General features: G+C 37.0%; 1 protein-coding gene across 3 annotated transcripts in view; it reads right to left on the reverse strand.

Moving 5' to 3' along the window:
- Positions 1-13801, reverse strand: part of PRDM5 (PR/SET domain 5) — an 84834-nt gene that overhangs the window by 49762 nt on the left and 21271 nt on the right. For all 3 annotated transcript variants that reach the window (XM_082050162.1, XM_082050161.1, XM_082050163.1), the window contains exons 4-8: positions 8580-8760; positions 7711-7885; positions 6443-6535; positions 6048-6169; positions 2159-2238 (exon numbers count right to left, since the gene is read on the reverse strand). In XM_082050162.1, coding sequence (XP_081906288.1) covers positions 2159-2238; positions 6048-6169; positions 6443-6535; positions 7711-7885; positions 8580-8760 — 651 coding nt within the window. The remainder of the gene's footprint in view (positions 1-2158; positions 2239-6047; positions 6170-6442; positions 6536-7710; positions 7886-8579; positions 8761-13801) is intronic.

A 13801-nucleotide genomic window follows, 5' to 3' on the forward strand; every position in this document is an offset into this window, starting at 1 on the left:
ACTAACTTTGCAATATGCTACTTGTTATAAAGACAACAGTAGTGAAATTTTCTTGGCATTCTCTCAGACAAGACAGAGAAATTAATTCATTTTGCAGTAAAGAAGAAGATTTAAGTAGGACATCAAAAAAAAAAAAAAACCACCGGATTAATAAGCATATTCAAAAATGTTGATGGCACTAAAGTTGTGAGTCAATACAAAAAGGCATCTGTGGAGACAGTAGAATTTTCTTGAGTGGAACTTTTCAGGACATGAGATGGTGCATGTTTAGAGTGATTTAGGTCCATGCGTACTCCCCGCTATAAAATACAATGGGCTAGAAAACCTCCTAAGGTCTCTGCCAGCCCTACATTTCCTTTAATTCATTGAGATAAACTAAAACTTTTTTTACAAAATAAAAATTAAAAAAAGTCATTGCCAGAAATAATTAGCATGGTACAAGCAACAGTCTGGAAAACAAGAGGGTAAGACTAATGGACCTCAAAGTTTAATGGTGCATGGCTAAGAAAGGGCTTATCTTTACACATTTAAGGAAGAAACAACCCACAAGACACACAAAGCTAAAAATGGGTTTAAATCAAAGGCCACATGAAAGTTACAGATCTGAATGACCATGTCTTCACAGAGTAAATAGTTCTCTTAATCCCCCCATCGCCATCCTCTTCACCTCCTTTCTCTGTGTTTGTCACATTTCTCTCTTTCTGTTGTTTGGACTTTTCTTTACCTTTCTACTATTTAGTTTTATTTCTTTACATTAACAAGAAATAGGTGAAAAAAAAAAAAATCTTTCCTCCCTGATTAACCTACTATTTTGTTACCATTTTTATTGCCTGTCTAAATACTTTTGGCAATGTTGGTGATGGATTCCACCCCCTCTCCTCCCTCCCCACCTCCTACAAAAGCAAAGTACAGAAAGCATGAGTCCTATATGCAATCTCCTTCACTATCTGATGTATGTACGAGAACCTGGAATACGTATTTTGTGGATGTCTTAAAAGAGGAGTCAGTCAAGAAGAGTAAATAAAGGTTTATGCACAAAACCTTCATGATGATTCTCAAGATGAATATGTGCTCAACTGGCCTATCATCATCAATGCTACTTGAAAAGTTTGTCAGTGTCATAGTGTCGGCACAGAATTATAGCTACTAAAATGAAACAAATAACTTGATAAAATGGACACACTAATCATTATTATTTTGCATTTTCAGGGCCACTGTAAGGTGCGTTGATGTGCAAGTATTGTAACTACATGTGGCAAGGCATACCGTGATTCGGTCTTATAGCCTGTTAGAAATGCAGGGCATAATAAAACACGCAAGAAGAAAAACAAATTTAAAAGAAGGGGCCTCACCATTTCCTTTGCAACAACATATTTTAATTGATATAATCTATGTCCTCAACAGATTCAGGTTATAACCAGGGCATTAGTAAAGACTTACAGTTAAACTGATAAACAGAACAATGTAGCTTTTTGCAAAAACAGAATCTCCTGGGTTTTAGTGATTTATCAAATTAATCTTGCAGGGACTTCCTTTGGGTATAATGGATTCAGAATCTCATATTCATAGTCCATCTGTATTTCTATACAAACTCCTTTATTTCCAAGAGTTGCTTTCCACACTGTTAACCCCTCCTGTTCTGGTTATAAAACATTATACACATAAACAAAAAGACAAAGAATTTGCTTTTAAGGAAAAAAAAAATTACTGCTGCTAAACTACATTACAGTAACACCCTTTCTGGTATGTCACAAATAAAAAAGACTGATTGCATTTTGTACAAAACTGAAGGTTCATGAACCTATTTTATGCTCTGTATGTATTGTATCATTACATGACATAGCTTTACGTTTAGCTTAGTGTTTCAGAATGCTGAAGAACAGCAGGCAACTTCAACTTAATGTTGGAATGCATAAACGATACAAGCACAAACTTCCTTGTATTTGGTAAAAGATACATTAAAACTTTAGGATGACTTTTCATTTTACCAACTGCGATTACAAAAATAAATACCCACAATAAAATACATTGGCTTTGTAACCATGAAAGAGATTACTCAAAGGTTTGCATTACAGCAGCTTTCAAGTGACCTAAGCATCACAGTCTCACATCTTAGTGAAGTCAAATCCTGCTGTGGGTTAGCCTTCATCTCACTGACCTTTCGATGCTCTTGGAGATTTGTTGTTGAGGAACACTTCTTATTGCACACTGAACACATCAGCTTCTTCCTAGAATTTCCTGAAACAGAAACAAAATAACACCGACATCTTAAAAGGGAAGCACTAAGAAAGAACCTAAATATTTCCACTGAATTTCTGACTTTTCACAGGTCATTTGACTGACATAAGATTTTTACATTTGTATCCCATCTTCAAAGTGTTCCTTATCAGGAGCGCTCTGTGGGTGTCCAACAAACCAGTCACTGATGGAATGTAAATCAAGAAAACTAGAACCATAAAGAAAACAAAAAAAAACCCAAACAAACTCCAAAGAGATGGTATCACACACTACCAATCTAATATGAAAAGGACAATTCACAACTAAGAACAAATCACTTTATGACTGTAGAATTTATTTCTTCCCAAAGTCAATAAAATTAATATCTTAAAAAACTTTATACTAGACCTTTAATAGAAACATTCCTGAAAGGAAGTAATGTAGAAATGATAAAAAAAAAATCTCAAACTGAAGTGAAAACCACCATTTCCCATTTTTCTTCATTCAGAAAGCATTAAGAATTCTACTATATAAAATAACAAATCATTTGTGGTCTTTAACTAAACAAGATGAGGAATTTGTATTAACACCAGATCAGGAATTCAAATCTCATCTAAAATGTAAATTACAAAACAAGCTACAGATCAGCTACCAGATGTATTTTTCTTCCCTTTTCACAGTTGCTCTAAAAAGTGACAGAGCATTTAATTGGGCTTCTGTATTATTTACCTTTTGAAATCTGAGTAACCCACAAAGCCATCTTATTGTAAGGCAAAGTCACCATAAACCTAAGTCTTTTTTTATAATTACATGCAAGAAATTTCCTAGCTTATGTAAACAATGTTCATATTACATTGAACACTAAAGAGAACGGACACAGAACCCAAGAGGAGGTGAGTATTGTTATAGTCAAGCAGAGAGGAAGTATGGATCAAAAACAAGCTCAGAGAGCTTCCAGCTCAATTTTTCAAACTCTCAGCATCCTATATCTTTCCTGATCTTGCTGTCCTAAAGAATTCGTATTATGATGATTCTGATTATTTGGTTTTCCCATTTCTTTCTTGGGAGTAATTTTCCAAAGAATATTTAAGCCTGGACTTATTTAATTAAGCTTCACATTTTGGAGAGAAAACAAAAGTAATCACTATGACAATCCTCCAAAGCCCATATATCTGTTTTAGTATTAAAACAGCCCTATAAGATTTCAATTGCTACTCTAAACTATATATTAAAACATTAACATAGACAAAAAAAAAAAAAAAAAAAAAAAACCAAAAAACAAAAAGCTGGTCCTGAGAGCCCTCATCTGAAGATGCCTCAAGAAGGCATAAGATGCACTCTGAACTTTGGTGCATGAAGTAAAATAAGGCAACCACACCAGCTGTCTAGCCGCAACAAGTCAGTCTGAACACTGAATTTTTACTCACTAACATAATCAAAAGGAAGTCACTGAGTGGTTCCTAAAGCTGCCAAAGGAAAAATCACCCAGAACAGCAGGAATTGCCACAAACAGGGATCTGATCTTCCTAGGTTCACTTAAGACCACGAATGCTGTGCTTTACTACGTTTTGTTAGCACACGATATAAGCAGATTTGTCATTCCTTTTGTATCCTAACATAAGTAGTAAGCTAGGTCTTTTGACTGTGATTAAAACACATGTTCCTAATGGGTATCTTTTCCACATCTTGATGCCAAGAGCCTGTGCCCGAGTGTAAACACTGCAATTCCAGAAAGAGCACTTCTGTTTAGCATTTGTAAAAGTAATTTCTCATGCAGAAGTACTATCTTTCAAATGACAACAACAGACTTATTTATTAATTATATTGTTAAAACAAGACTACTTTTTTTAAAAAAAAGTACAAAAATACATAATTATATTTTGCTAAAACATGTCAAAATTACTTCTAATCTCAAATGATCCACAGTGGCCTGCAACTAGAAACAATAGCATTTCTTAGCCCATGGTGACTACATTTAGCTAAACATGTCTTAATCTTCAGTGTTTCCATTCTGCTAAGACTTGATCAGGATAAAACTAAAGTAGCTAAGCTAGAAAATGCATAGCTAAACTATATATGTCATAGTTATATACCATAGCCTGCCTACATATTTCATAGTGATGCACCATAACAGAGGAATTTGTGTAGAATCTTTCTTCATTTTGAGACCATTTTATTGTCCAGTTTTATTTCCAAATTAAAAAAAAAAATGTATTTCCAATGCACAGTTTGTACAAAGAAATGAAATAATCTAATACTAGGTTTTAAGAACATACAGAATTGCAAAGACTTTGAACGTAAACTCAGTACACCCAAATTAGGTCATACTGTCACAATGGATAAGTCTTCCTGAAAAGAGAAATAATCATGAGGAAGATTGCCCACGTGTAGCAAGAAGACTGAAAGCCTGACTACAAGGTATGCTTCCTACTACAACACACTGTCAATTGAGTGGTTCAATACCTTAATTTGTAGTATTAAAAAGGTACCTAATCTCACATAATAAATTTTTAACAGCAAATGCATATAAGTATTGATATATACTGATATACACATAAATACATGAATACACTTGGTACTTTGACTTACAAGAACATTAAAAAGAGCTTTTCAGAGGAGAGAAAGGTGATAGCAAATACCCATTCATAGTTTTGCATAACAGGCAACACATGTAATGATCCTTTCTACTTTCCCTTGCCTTCAGGTACCACAAGAGATGAAGGAATTTTAGAAGTGTCCTTCCAAAGTAGTAAGTTATTTTCTCTCCTGCACTTACACCAGTTGTGATTTCTGTGACTCTGAACTGCTAAAATAAAAGCTCTGCTCATTGTGCAGACAGAGCAAAAATATCTTCCACGTGTCTGATCTCAGTCATGCCTGGGGTGATCATTCAAGAGAATTGTGGAATCTGTATACCTGTACATAACTGACCAAAGTTAAGCCAAAATATTACAATGCTCATGGATGAAAAAAAAAAATCTTACTGATACTGACAAAAGGAGATGTTATTCTATAAGAATGGTTATGGAAGGGTTTCTGTACTCTCTAACAGTTTGGCAGAAGGAAGGGATTTCATGTAATGGAAATCTTACAAAGCATCTCAGTGCTGTCATCATCAACTAAAGACTGTTTTCTTTGCACTCTGGTATTCTGCTGTCCCCACACATACTGATTGTCCATTGACATGGAGAAGGGACATGCAGAGAGAGCAGAATGCCAGAACTGAGATCTCCATTGTTAACCTGAGGGCAGTATTCTGCCCTTTCATGAAAACAAAGTGAAGTTTGATTGAAAACTGTTGATTCATGGTGCACAGATATTAAAAACCACCAGGGCCTAAAGGGAATAGTGGATTGTCTGGTCTGGCTTCCTGCACAACAGAGGCTATAGAATTTTATGCAATACCCTCATCAAGCTTAATCATTTGTGAAGCATGTCTTCCAGAAAGACATCCCCTTGTGTCTTGACAACACCAAAAGATCAAGAACTCACCACTTCCTGTAGCAGTTTCTGCCAGTGGTTGATTTTCCACACTACTGAAATGTTTTGCTTATCTATTATTTGCCTACTTTAAACTTCCCCAGATTCCTATTACATTTTCTGCAGTAGGCTAATGATTCATCTGGTATACAGCAATTTCTCACTGGGAGATCAGGAGTACTTACTCTTGCAATTAGTAACTTCTTAATTTTCTTCTGATACAAATGAATCCATCAAAAAAGAAACCAAAGATAATGTTTACTCTGATTTGCAAATTCAAGCCTAAGAATATGTTAGACAGGTTTGGTTTTGGTTTTTGTTTTCAGAAGAAACATTAAACTCTTTCTTACCACTGTGGACATTTTCTTTATGCTTTTTCAGGGCATCCTTACTCTTGAACCTCTTCCCACAGCTATCTGCCTTGCATATGAATCTGGCATCCCCTCTGCATGCCTCCTTGTGTTGTTCATAACTATACAGGATGACCAGAAAAAAAACAAACACACACCACAAACACATGAAGCAGTATCTACAGAAACCCGACATGTAGCAAGTACTCTGAGCTTAACACATGCTGCACTACAGAGTTCCAAGGCCATCTCATGCATTACTTACAGCAAATAGGAATGAAAGCATTTGACTTCTTTCACTGTTAGGATTCACATAAACTAACCAGCTTGAAAGCTAACATGCAAAGGGAGGCCAGCAATGATATGACAGCAGTCCAGTAACTCAGACACAAAACCTCGATTCTGAGCTGAAGGAAGTATTGCAAACAGAGCACTGAAAACTTCTGGAAGAGTCTCCTGGGCTGATACTCTCTGTGCACTGAAGTACGCTAAAGAAAAAAAGAAAACAAAAAATAAGGGTAACATCCTACAACTTACACAGGCTTGCTGTAGCTAAAAGCATTCATACAGCTCTACAAAGGTTTAAGTAGGTGATAGGTGAAGTCTCCTGGAATTTAGTGGGACCAATCAAACACATAAACAGAAAGATTCAGGATCATACTGCTGTATCCTCACATAGATTAATCTTACTTTGCATGATGTAAAAATATACTTAACAAGCTACACAGCACAAATCCAACTTCTACCCTAGACTAGAAGAAACAAGTATACATTCAAGAGAAAACATTTAATCACTTCCACTAAATATTTCTCTGCTATATAATTTTATTTATTTCCGTGAAAGTATAAAGAGCTCATACACAGCTACCAGTTCTAGGAATGTTCACACTATTTAGATGTAAGAAAGATCAACTTATTACAAGAGCAGACTAAAGCACATTCTGTGTAATGTGTGTTTCTTTCCAATATGAGAGAGTCAGATTAAATGTACTATCTATAATTATACTTAGGCACCTAATGTACTACCTGTAATTAAATGTATAATAACAATTAATATATTTATTTAATTGCAAGCAAAAAACCTAAATATATAAGCAACAAAAGACAGAAATCAATTATGGTTTTGTAAACAGTGTAATTGTAAGGTTATGATTTCAGTGACAAAACTGCATATTTACACTATCAAGGACAGTAAAGATGTGCTGCTAAATCCGATGTCTTATGTTCTTATTTTTCCTATCATATAAATATTTAATTGAGCACATGTGAAGCATTGTTTTTCCTTTTTTAAGTTGTTCTAGATAATATTTCACTTTCTTCTAAATCTTATGCTGATCCTGTAATGACACTCACAGCAAAAAAAAATATTACGTCTCCTAAACTACTAAATAGTCCCCTGATGGAGGGGTTTGCACTAAACAGCACATCCGATCTAGTCTTAAAAAAAACTTAAAAAATTACAGATATTTTTGTGATTCAAATTGAAGCCTCCAACAAATATAAAAAAATAACCTATTAAAAGACTAATGTAAAGGGTAAGGGTACAAATACATACCATTTAAAGCTTAAATTGTGATTAAGCCAAGAGAAATAAATGATTGAATTAGATTCATTTAAATGATCCCTGAAAAAAAAAAAAAAAAACAACTCTGTTTCTACTCACTGTCTTTGTAGAGCTTGTTTAACAGGGAATTTCTTTCCACAGTTTCGGCACTTAAACTCCTTTTCCTCACTGGGTTTTTGGTGCAAAGTCTGAAGATGTTCAGCCAGAATCTCCTGGCTGGCAAAACTGGATTCACAGTTTGGGCATGCATGGTCCTCTTTACAGGTGAGGGGATCTGCATGATTGGAGGCAAAACCAGTAAAGAAATAGTTTTCAGGGCATATTCTGATTACATTAAGAGACACTGTCTGCCAGGAAAAGATTATGCAAAACGGCATCACAAATTTCACAAAACACATTGTCACTCAATGGATTATAGACAGCCTATCTTGAGTGGATTGCCATCAGCATTATTGAAGACATGAAAAGGATTAAGTTTGGTGTGACTTCCACTTTTAACCTAAATTAGTCATTCAAGTTGTCTCTACTTTGATAATGATGCTGAGAATTCACCAGACAGCTCAGGTCACCTACCTTTTCTTAGACATCTTACTTTAGGATTGGCTGAACAGCTTTATGAAAAGGTTTGTTTCTCTTCTATCTAAGTAAGACGGAAGCTACCCCTCTTCTATAGACGAAAACAGCTTTCATAAGACCATAGTCAAGTGAAATCAACTCCATCTTCAGTTCAAAAATTAATGGTAACTTCTTATGGCTCATTCTTTCGCTCAGTAGTGCACAAGACTGGCTGCTTCTTATTAGGCAAAGAAAGGAAACTCAAACCAAAATAAAGAGATAAAAATCATACAAAAGCTCAGGCTAAACGTTGTGAGCCTTCCAGTTCCCCAGTCCTATAGAGTTAGTTTTCTCTTTCTTCTTTGTTACCACTTTTAAGCTCCCAAGTTATCCTATTTTTACATATTGCTCACCTGCACTTTTTTGACCAGCTGGTTGCACTTCTTTATTGCCGCCACTGTCTTCATCTTCTGGGATAACAGTTACTTCTTCTTCCTCCTCCTCTTCTTCCATGTCGCTGTCCAAGTACCCAATCAGAAGTTCTGTGTCTGTTTCAATATCTTCCACAGCCAGATAGAATATATTTTCCCCTTCCTGTTGCAAACAGTAAGTAGAGGCAATAACTGTGTCAGAAAAAGCAAATTCTAGAGACCCTAAATGGGACCATGAGCTAATCTTAACCCTCAACTATGGATGGTCTGGCTGCATTCTTCAGTGAACACAACGCTGGAACAGCCTTTCTGAGACTTCTTTCCCAGTGTGGCTGCATGGATGAAGTGTCCTTATATTCTGGAAACCTTCTCCTGCCTCACCTGTGAGGCTTTTCCAATTTGCACTGTGGCCTAGAACAAGATGAAGGTGATGTTGAAGTTCTCTTCTCCTGCCACACTCTGTCTGACAAGAACTTCAGGGTATATAAACGAAACATTCAAGTTTTAGAAAAACAACAAAATGTAAATCACCAGTACAGCTTTAGCTCTGTACACTGTTGCCCGCATGAATTATAATCCAGCTTTCAGTAGTGTGTTCACATAGTGCTATACTTTTCTCTCTTTTCAAGATTCCCAGCTTTCTTCACAAGCCAGCTTTCAAGCCTGGTCAGTTATCTTCATTATCAAGTTTGCAGGCACATCTGTAAATGCACTTTAAACCACTAGATCAAAACCCTCTGCTGGTTTACATCAGGGTAGATACACAGACCCAGACAAGGCCAAAGATCCAACCTAGATTCTGCATGAGAGGAAAAACTACAGAACAACAAGCTCCAAAACCTCCTCCACAATGAATAAACAACTTCCCAAATACATACATAGGCTAATAATTCTGGTCTTTGACACTGCTTAGAGTTACCAAGGTTGGCACAGGGCAGGAGAAAGCTATAGGAAAACCAGCTGTCTCCTACACTGATATACAAAGCTGCTTTTTCTTTTGCTGTATGTGAACCAACTACATTAAGTACTACCTGAAGCTCCAAAGGAGATCCATTTCTACGCAATGAAGACTTCCAAGTTCTATCATAAATCTTAAAGTTTATCTGATTAACATCCAGAAAAGTTAACTGAAGCTTCTTTACACTACATCTAGCCATATATTTTGTAACAAGCTTCATAGCACAAGGATAAGATAATGGTTTTTAATTTTTGTAATATACTAGGATTAAACTGTCAACAGGGATGTATTATTCCTTGAGCTTTAGAAGGTCTGTTATATATTACACAAGATGTTCTCACACAGGAGTGAAACCTATTTAATTCAGTAAACTTGATACAGCTGCTGCTTTCAAGGACACACCACTTTTCTGTCCTTATCTCAACAGCAGCATTTGAAAACAAAGCAGATAATGCCTTTTTTTTTTTTCAAGATGTATTCTGCAATCCAGATATCAGTATGCCACCCTCACTTCTGCATACATCTAGAAGATGCTGGTTTTCATATGCCTCTATCAAGTTGCAGAGACCCACAGTCTAAACACAAAACAAATCATGTACTCTGTGACATGAGTAAGAGGTGTTTCTACATTCAATCTCCACTTAGACAGGATAAAACCAGTGGGATAAACCTCCAATAAATATTTCACTGTTTAGGACAACCTTATTCTAAAAGCAAGACAACCTTATAAATGAAGCACATACCTATTACTGGTTTGCCAAAAAAATAAACACACCACAACCTAAATAGTGCACCTTTCAATTAGATCATATGTGACACATCTTACATCACACAGCAAATCCAGAAGAACGGCAACCAGAACTAATTACTCAGGTTAACTCAGACCAAAAAGCATGAATCCCAACAACCAAGATCTTGTCAATACTGCTGCATCCTCACCATCTCTGTACTTCCTTTCTGTGCATCTGGGTTTTATTTTATAGTTCTTTGTGTCTAAAAAGATCTTTTTCCATTTGTGCTCTTCTGGTTAGTAAGATGATTAATCGAATAAATACTAAGGGCTCTCAATGCTTGAGTGATCTTGGCAGCATTTGCATTGAAAAGAAATTAACTTCAGTGCCAACCCAGAACAAAACAGAGCTCAAACTCATTCATCCTCCAAGGCTAATTTGTTTGGCTTTTCCAGCCAAATAAATGCTAATAGTCAGGTACTCTAAGTGCTAATTAATGCAGATATACCCACACTGCAGTAGTTCCTCAGGCAGCATTTCCCGTCAAACCAATGGAAGTTCTCCAGAAACCACAGAGGAATTTAAGTGTCTCCCACCAGCACCTGAATGAAACACACTTATCTACATGCATGAAGACTTAGATACAGTGAATGCAGTAAAAAAAAAAAAAATATTTCGAACTATTTTAATAATCCTCCCATTTAGGAAGGACATATCTGCAGTTGTTCCAACTGCTCATCTGCTAAGGGCATGCTGAATGTTTTGTTAACAGCATTCATCTGCACCTGGCCACAATGGTCCTTTGGACAAAACTCAAAGTGCTGGTCATGATGGCATCACAACTTCCCTTCATCCTATTCCGGGTTTACTACTCCACTTTGCTTCTCTCACTCCCTGCCTTGACCATGATCTTTTAAGCTGTGAGCCACACTAACCCTCCCAGCAAATACAGTTTCCCTGTTTCAACAGCTCTTGCTGTCCTGTTTTCACTCCACTACAGGTACCTCTCTCCCATTCAGATTCTTGGCTTTTTCATACAGCCACACACACCTTCATGGGTGCTTTCTAAGAGGGGAGGCAGGCAGGGAACGTGGGCCAAGAAGCATTCATCACACTTTCAGCCAAAACTGCAACACGGATGCGTCATCAGCTTTCAAGAGTGAAAGCACAGGAGGAGGAGGAGGTAGATAGCCTTGTGTTGCCAGAGGGAAAGTAGGGCTTTTCCACACTCCAGAGCTTAGTCAGCTGGCTCAGACCCAGCCTTCGGAATCCTTACCAAGCTTCCCCTTGTGCCCACAACCACTCCTCTTGAAGCACAGCCTGGTTTCCCTCTACACCCAACTTCCCAGCATCAAGCCAACTCTTCAGCCTACTTGTTCTGCCTGTTCTCTTTTGCTAACTCCCCAAACAAGTGTACTGCCTTTCCTGATCTTTGCCTGCAGCTCCAGGGTCTCACGTTCACCAGAGTAAAACCAATCTTGGCAAGGCCTGTGAGGACAGAAACCTCAATCCAGGAAATGTGTGGAGGTGATTTTTTTGCAGCTGTGGCAGGAGAACACTGAGCCACAAATTCAGGCACAGGAAAGGTCAGAAAAAGGCATGTGGTGCCAGGAAAGGCATGATCAAAGGATTCCTTACTCAGAGTGAGAGTAGATCAGGTGCCCCTGGAGGAAAGTGGGTGAAGCAAGACAGCCTTCCAGAGGTGCTGCTGGGGACCAAGAGAGCCTTGCCCCTTTCCAGCAAGGATGGAGAAATGGATGACACAAAGATACTGGGGGAGGCTTTTCTCTTTTTCATACTAGGTCACACATTTAAACAAAAAAAAAAAAAAAGCCTGAGTGTTTGAGGTACTTATTCCTGTCCCACTTCAGCTACTCCCGGGCATGCGTGGTGTTTGTGCCTCTCAGCAGTCAGGAAGCAGATGGATCCTGGAGAGACTTCAAAAAACAACAAAATACTGCACCACCTTTAACACACGTGTAATGGAGACATTCAGCCCAGGAACCCAGGAACCCAAACTGTATCTAATCTGAAGTACAGCACCTGAGCCACACAAAGGAGACACCAAAGCCTCAGCTGTACCTACTGATCTATTTCTATTGTGCTTTATCGCATGCTAAGGTGACAACCTTTGAGACATGAACATGAGATAAAACAGAGCACAAGGCTAAACTAGTATGGCAGTTCCTAGAATTCCCCCTGCCTTCTTACAGCATATTGAAGTTTTTAGCGATAGCTCCTAAGGTTAGAGTATTTTTCCAGCTGAATATTCTGCATTATGATAGACTTATTCCTTATTCTTTGATCACAGTTATTATCTTGCATTAAATTATAAGCCATTCCTTTCAGTTTCCCATCTGCAGAATAATGTTTTACTGCAGTAATGATACTACATACCCAAATCTTGCCGTTAAACTCCTCAGGAATTTGAATGATATGTACAACTACAATTCAAATGAGCTGGAAGAATATTTTTTTTCCCCTGTCAAACCACGCTGTGCCGCACTTTTGTATTAAGAGTGCCTAAAATCAGAAATGGGCTACTTTTAAATTTAAAAAAAAGATTCTGTAATCTCAGTGTCAATAAGGGTCTAAAGGATTTTTTACACTCACAGTTGCTTGGTATTACTGAATTTCTTATTACAAATATCAAAAATGTAACAGGTATAGTTTAAGGAATCTCACAGAAAAAAAACACGTATTTCACTCTTCAGAAACTTCTCACTTTAAATTATTGAATAACAGAATATCTGAGCAGCACTAGTATGCATGCAATGACAGATAAAGGTATATGACCCTGAAATTTAAAAATTCTGAAAACTCTGAAATTTAAAAAATCCTTTTTCCAACCAAAAAAATCAAGAATCAAGTAGGTTTCTAATTCCCCCCTCTGACCATGCAAGAAGCCAAGAACTATGCGTGTGTTACTTCTTACATTGCATAATAAATTAATATTTCCTTAGTAGCACTCAAGCCACCAGTAAGTTTCAAATAGTCACAGAATTGCACTACAACAGGAAAATTTATTAAGCAGCCTAACAGAGTTTGTGCTTGCTTGCCTTGTGTCTCCTCCCCTCACTCTTGTCTTTTAGATAGTCTAGTTTTACTACACTTCTTACAGCACTGTCTCTTACATACTAAACTTCGTCTGAAGACATTCACTGTTACTGCACAGAGGTTTTTTACCTCAAGATAAACCAAGACATCACTGAATCATGTCATGCTAACAAACACACATTCATGAAATATGATTTTAAACCACTCTACCACTTCACACTAAATATCCTCCTTCACCTCTACAGCTTTTGCTATTCATTATTCTAACTCACTGTTTTCTAAGCTATAGCAGACCATATCAGTGTTTGCCTGCTAATGAAAAAAAATATTTTAATTTAAAGCTCTATCTGGCTACAATTCTGTTTATCAAACAGTTCCAATGTTAATAACAGGATCTGTTTTGTATAGTAATCTCCAGCAGAGAGTGTTTAAAAAAATTGCAACTGACAAACACATAA

This window comes from Streptopelia decaocto, assembly GCF_964273445.1.
Source record: "Streptopelia decaocto genome assembly, chromosome: 4".
In the NCBI taxonomy this organism is placed as follows: domain Eukaryota; kingdom Metazoa; phylum Chordata; class Aves; order Columbiformes; family Columbidae; genus Streptopelia; species Streptopelia decaocto.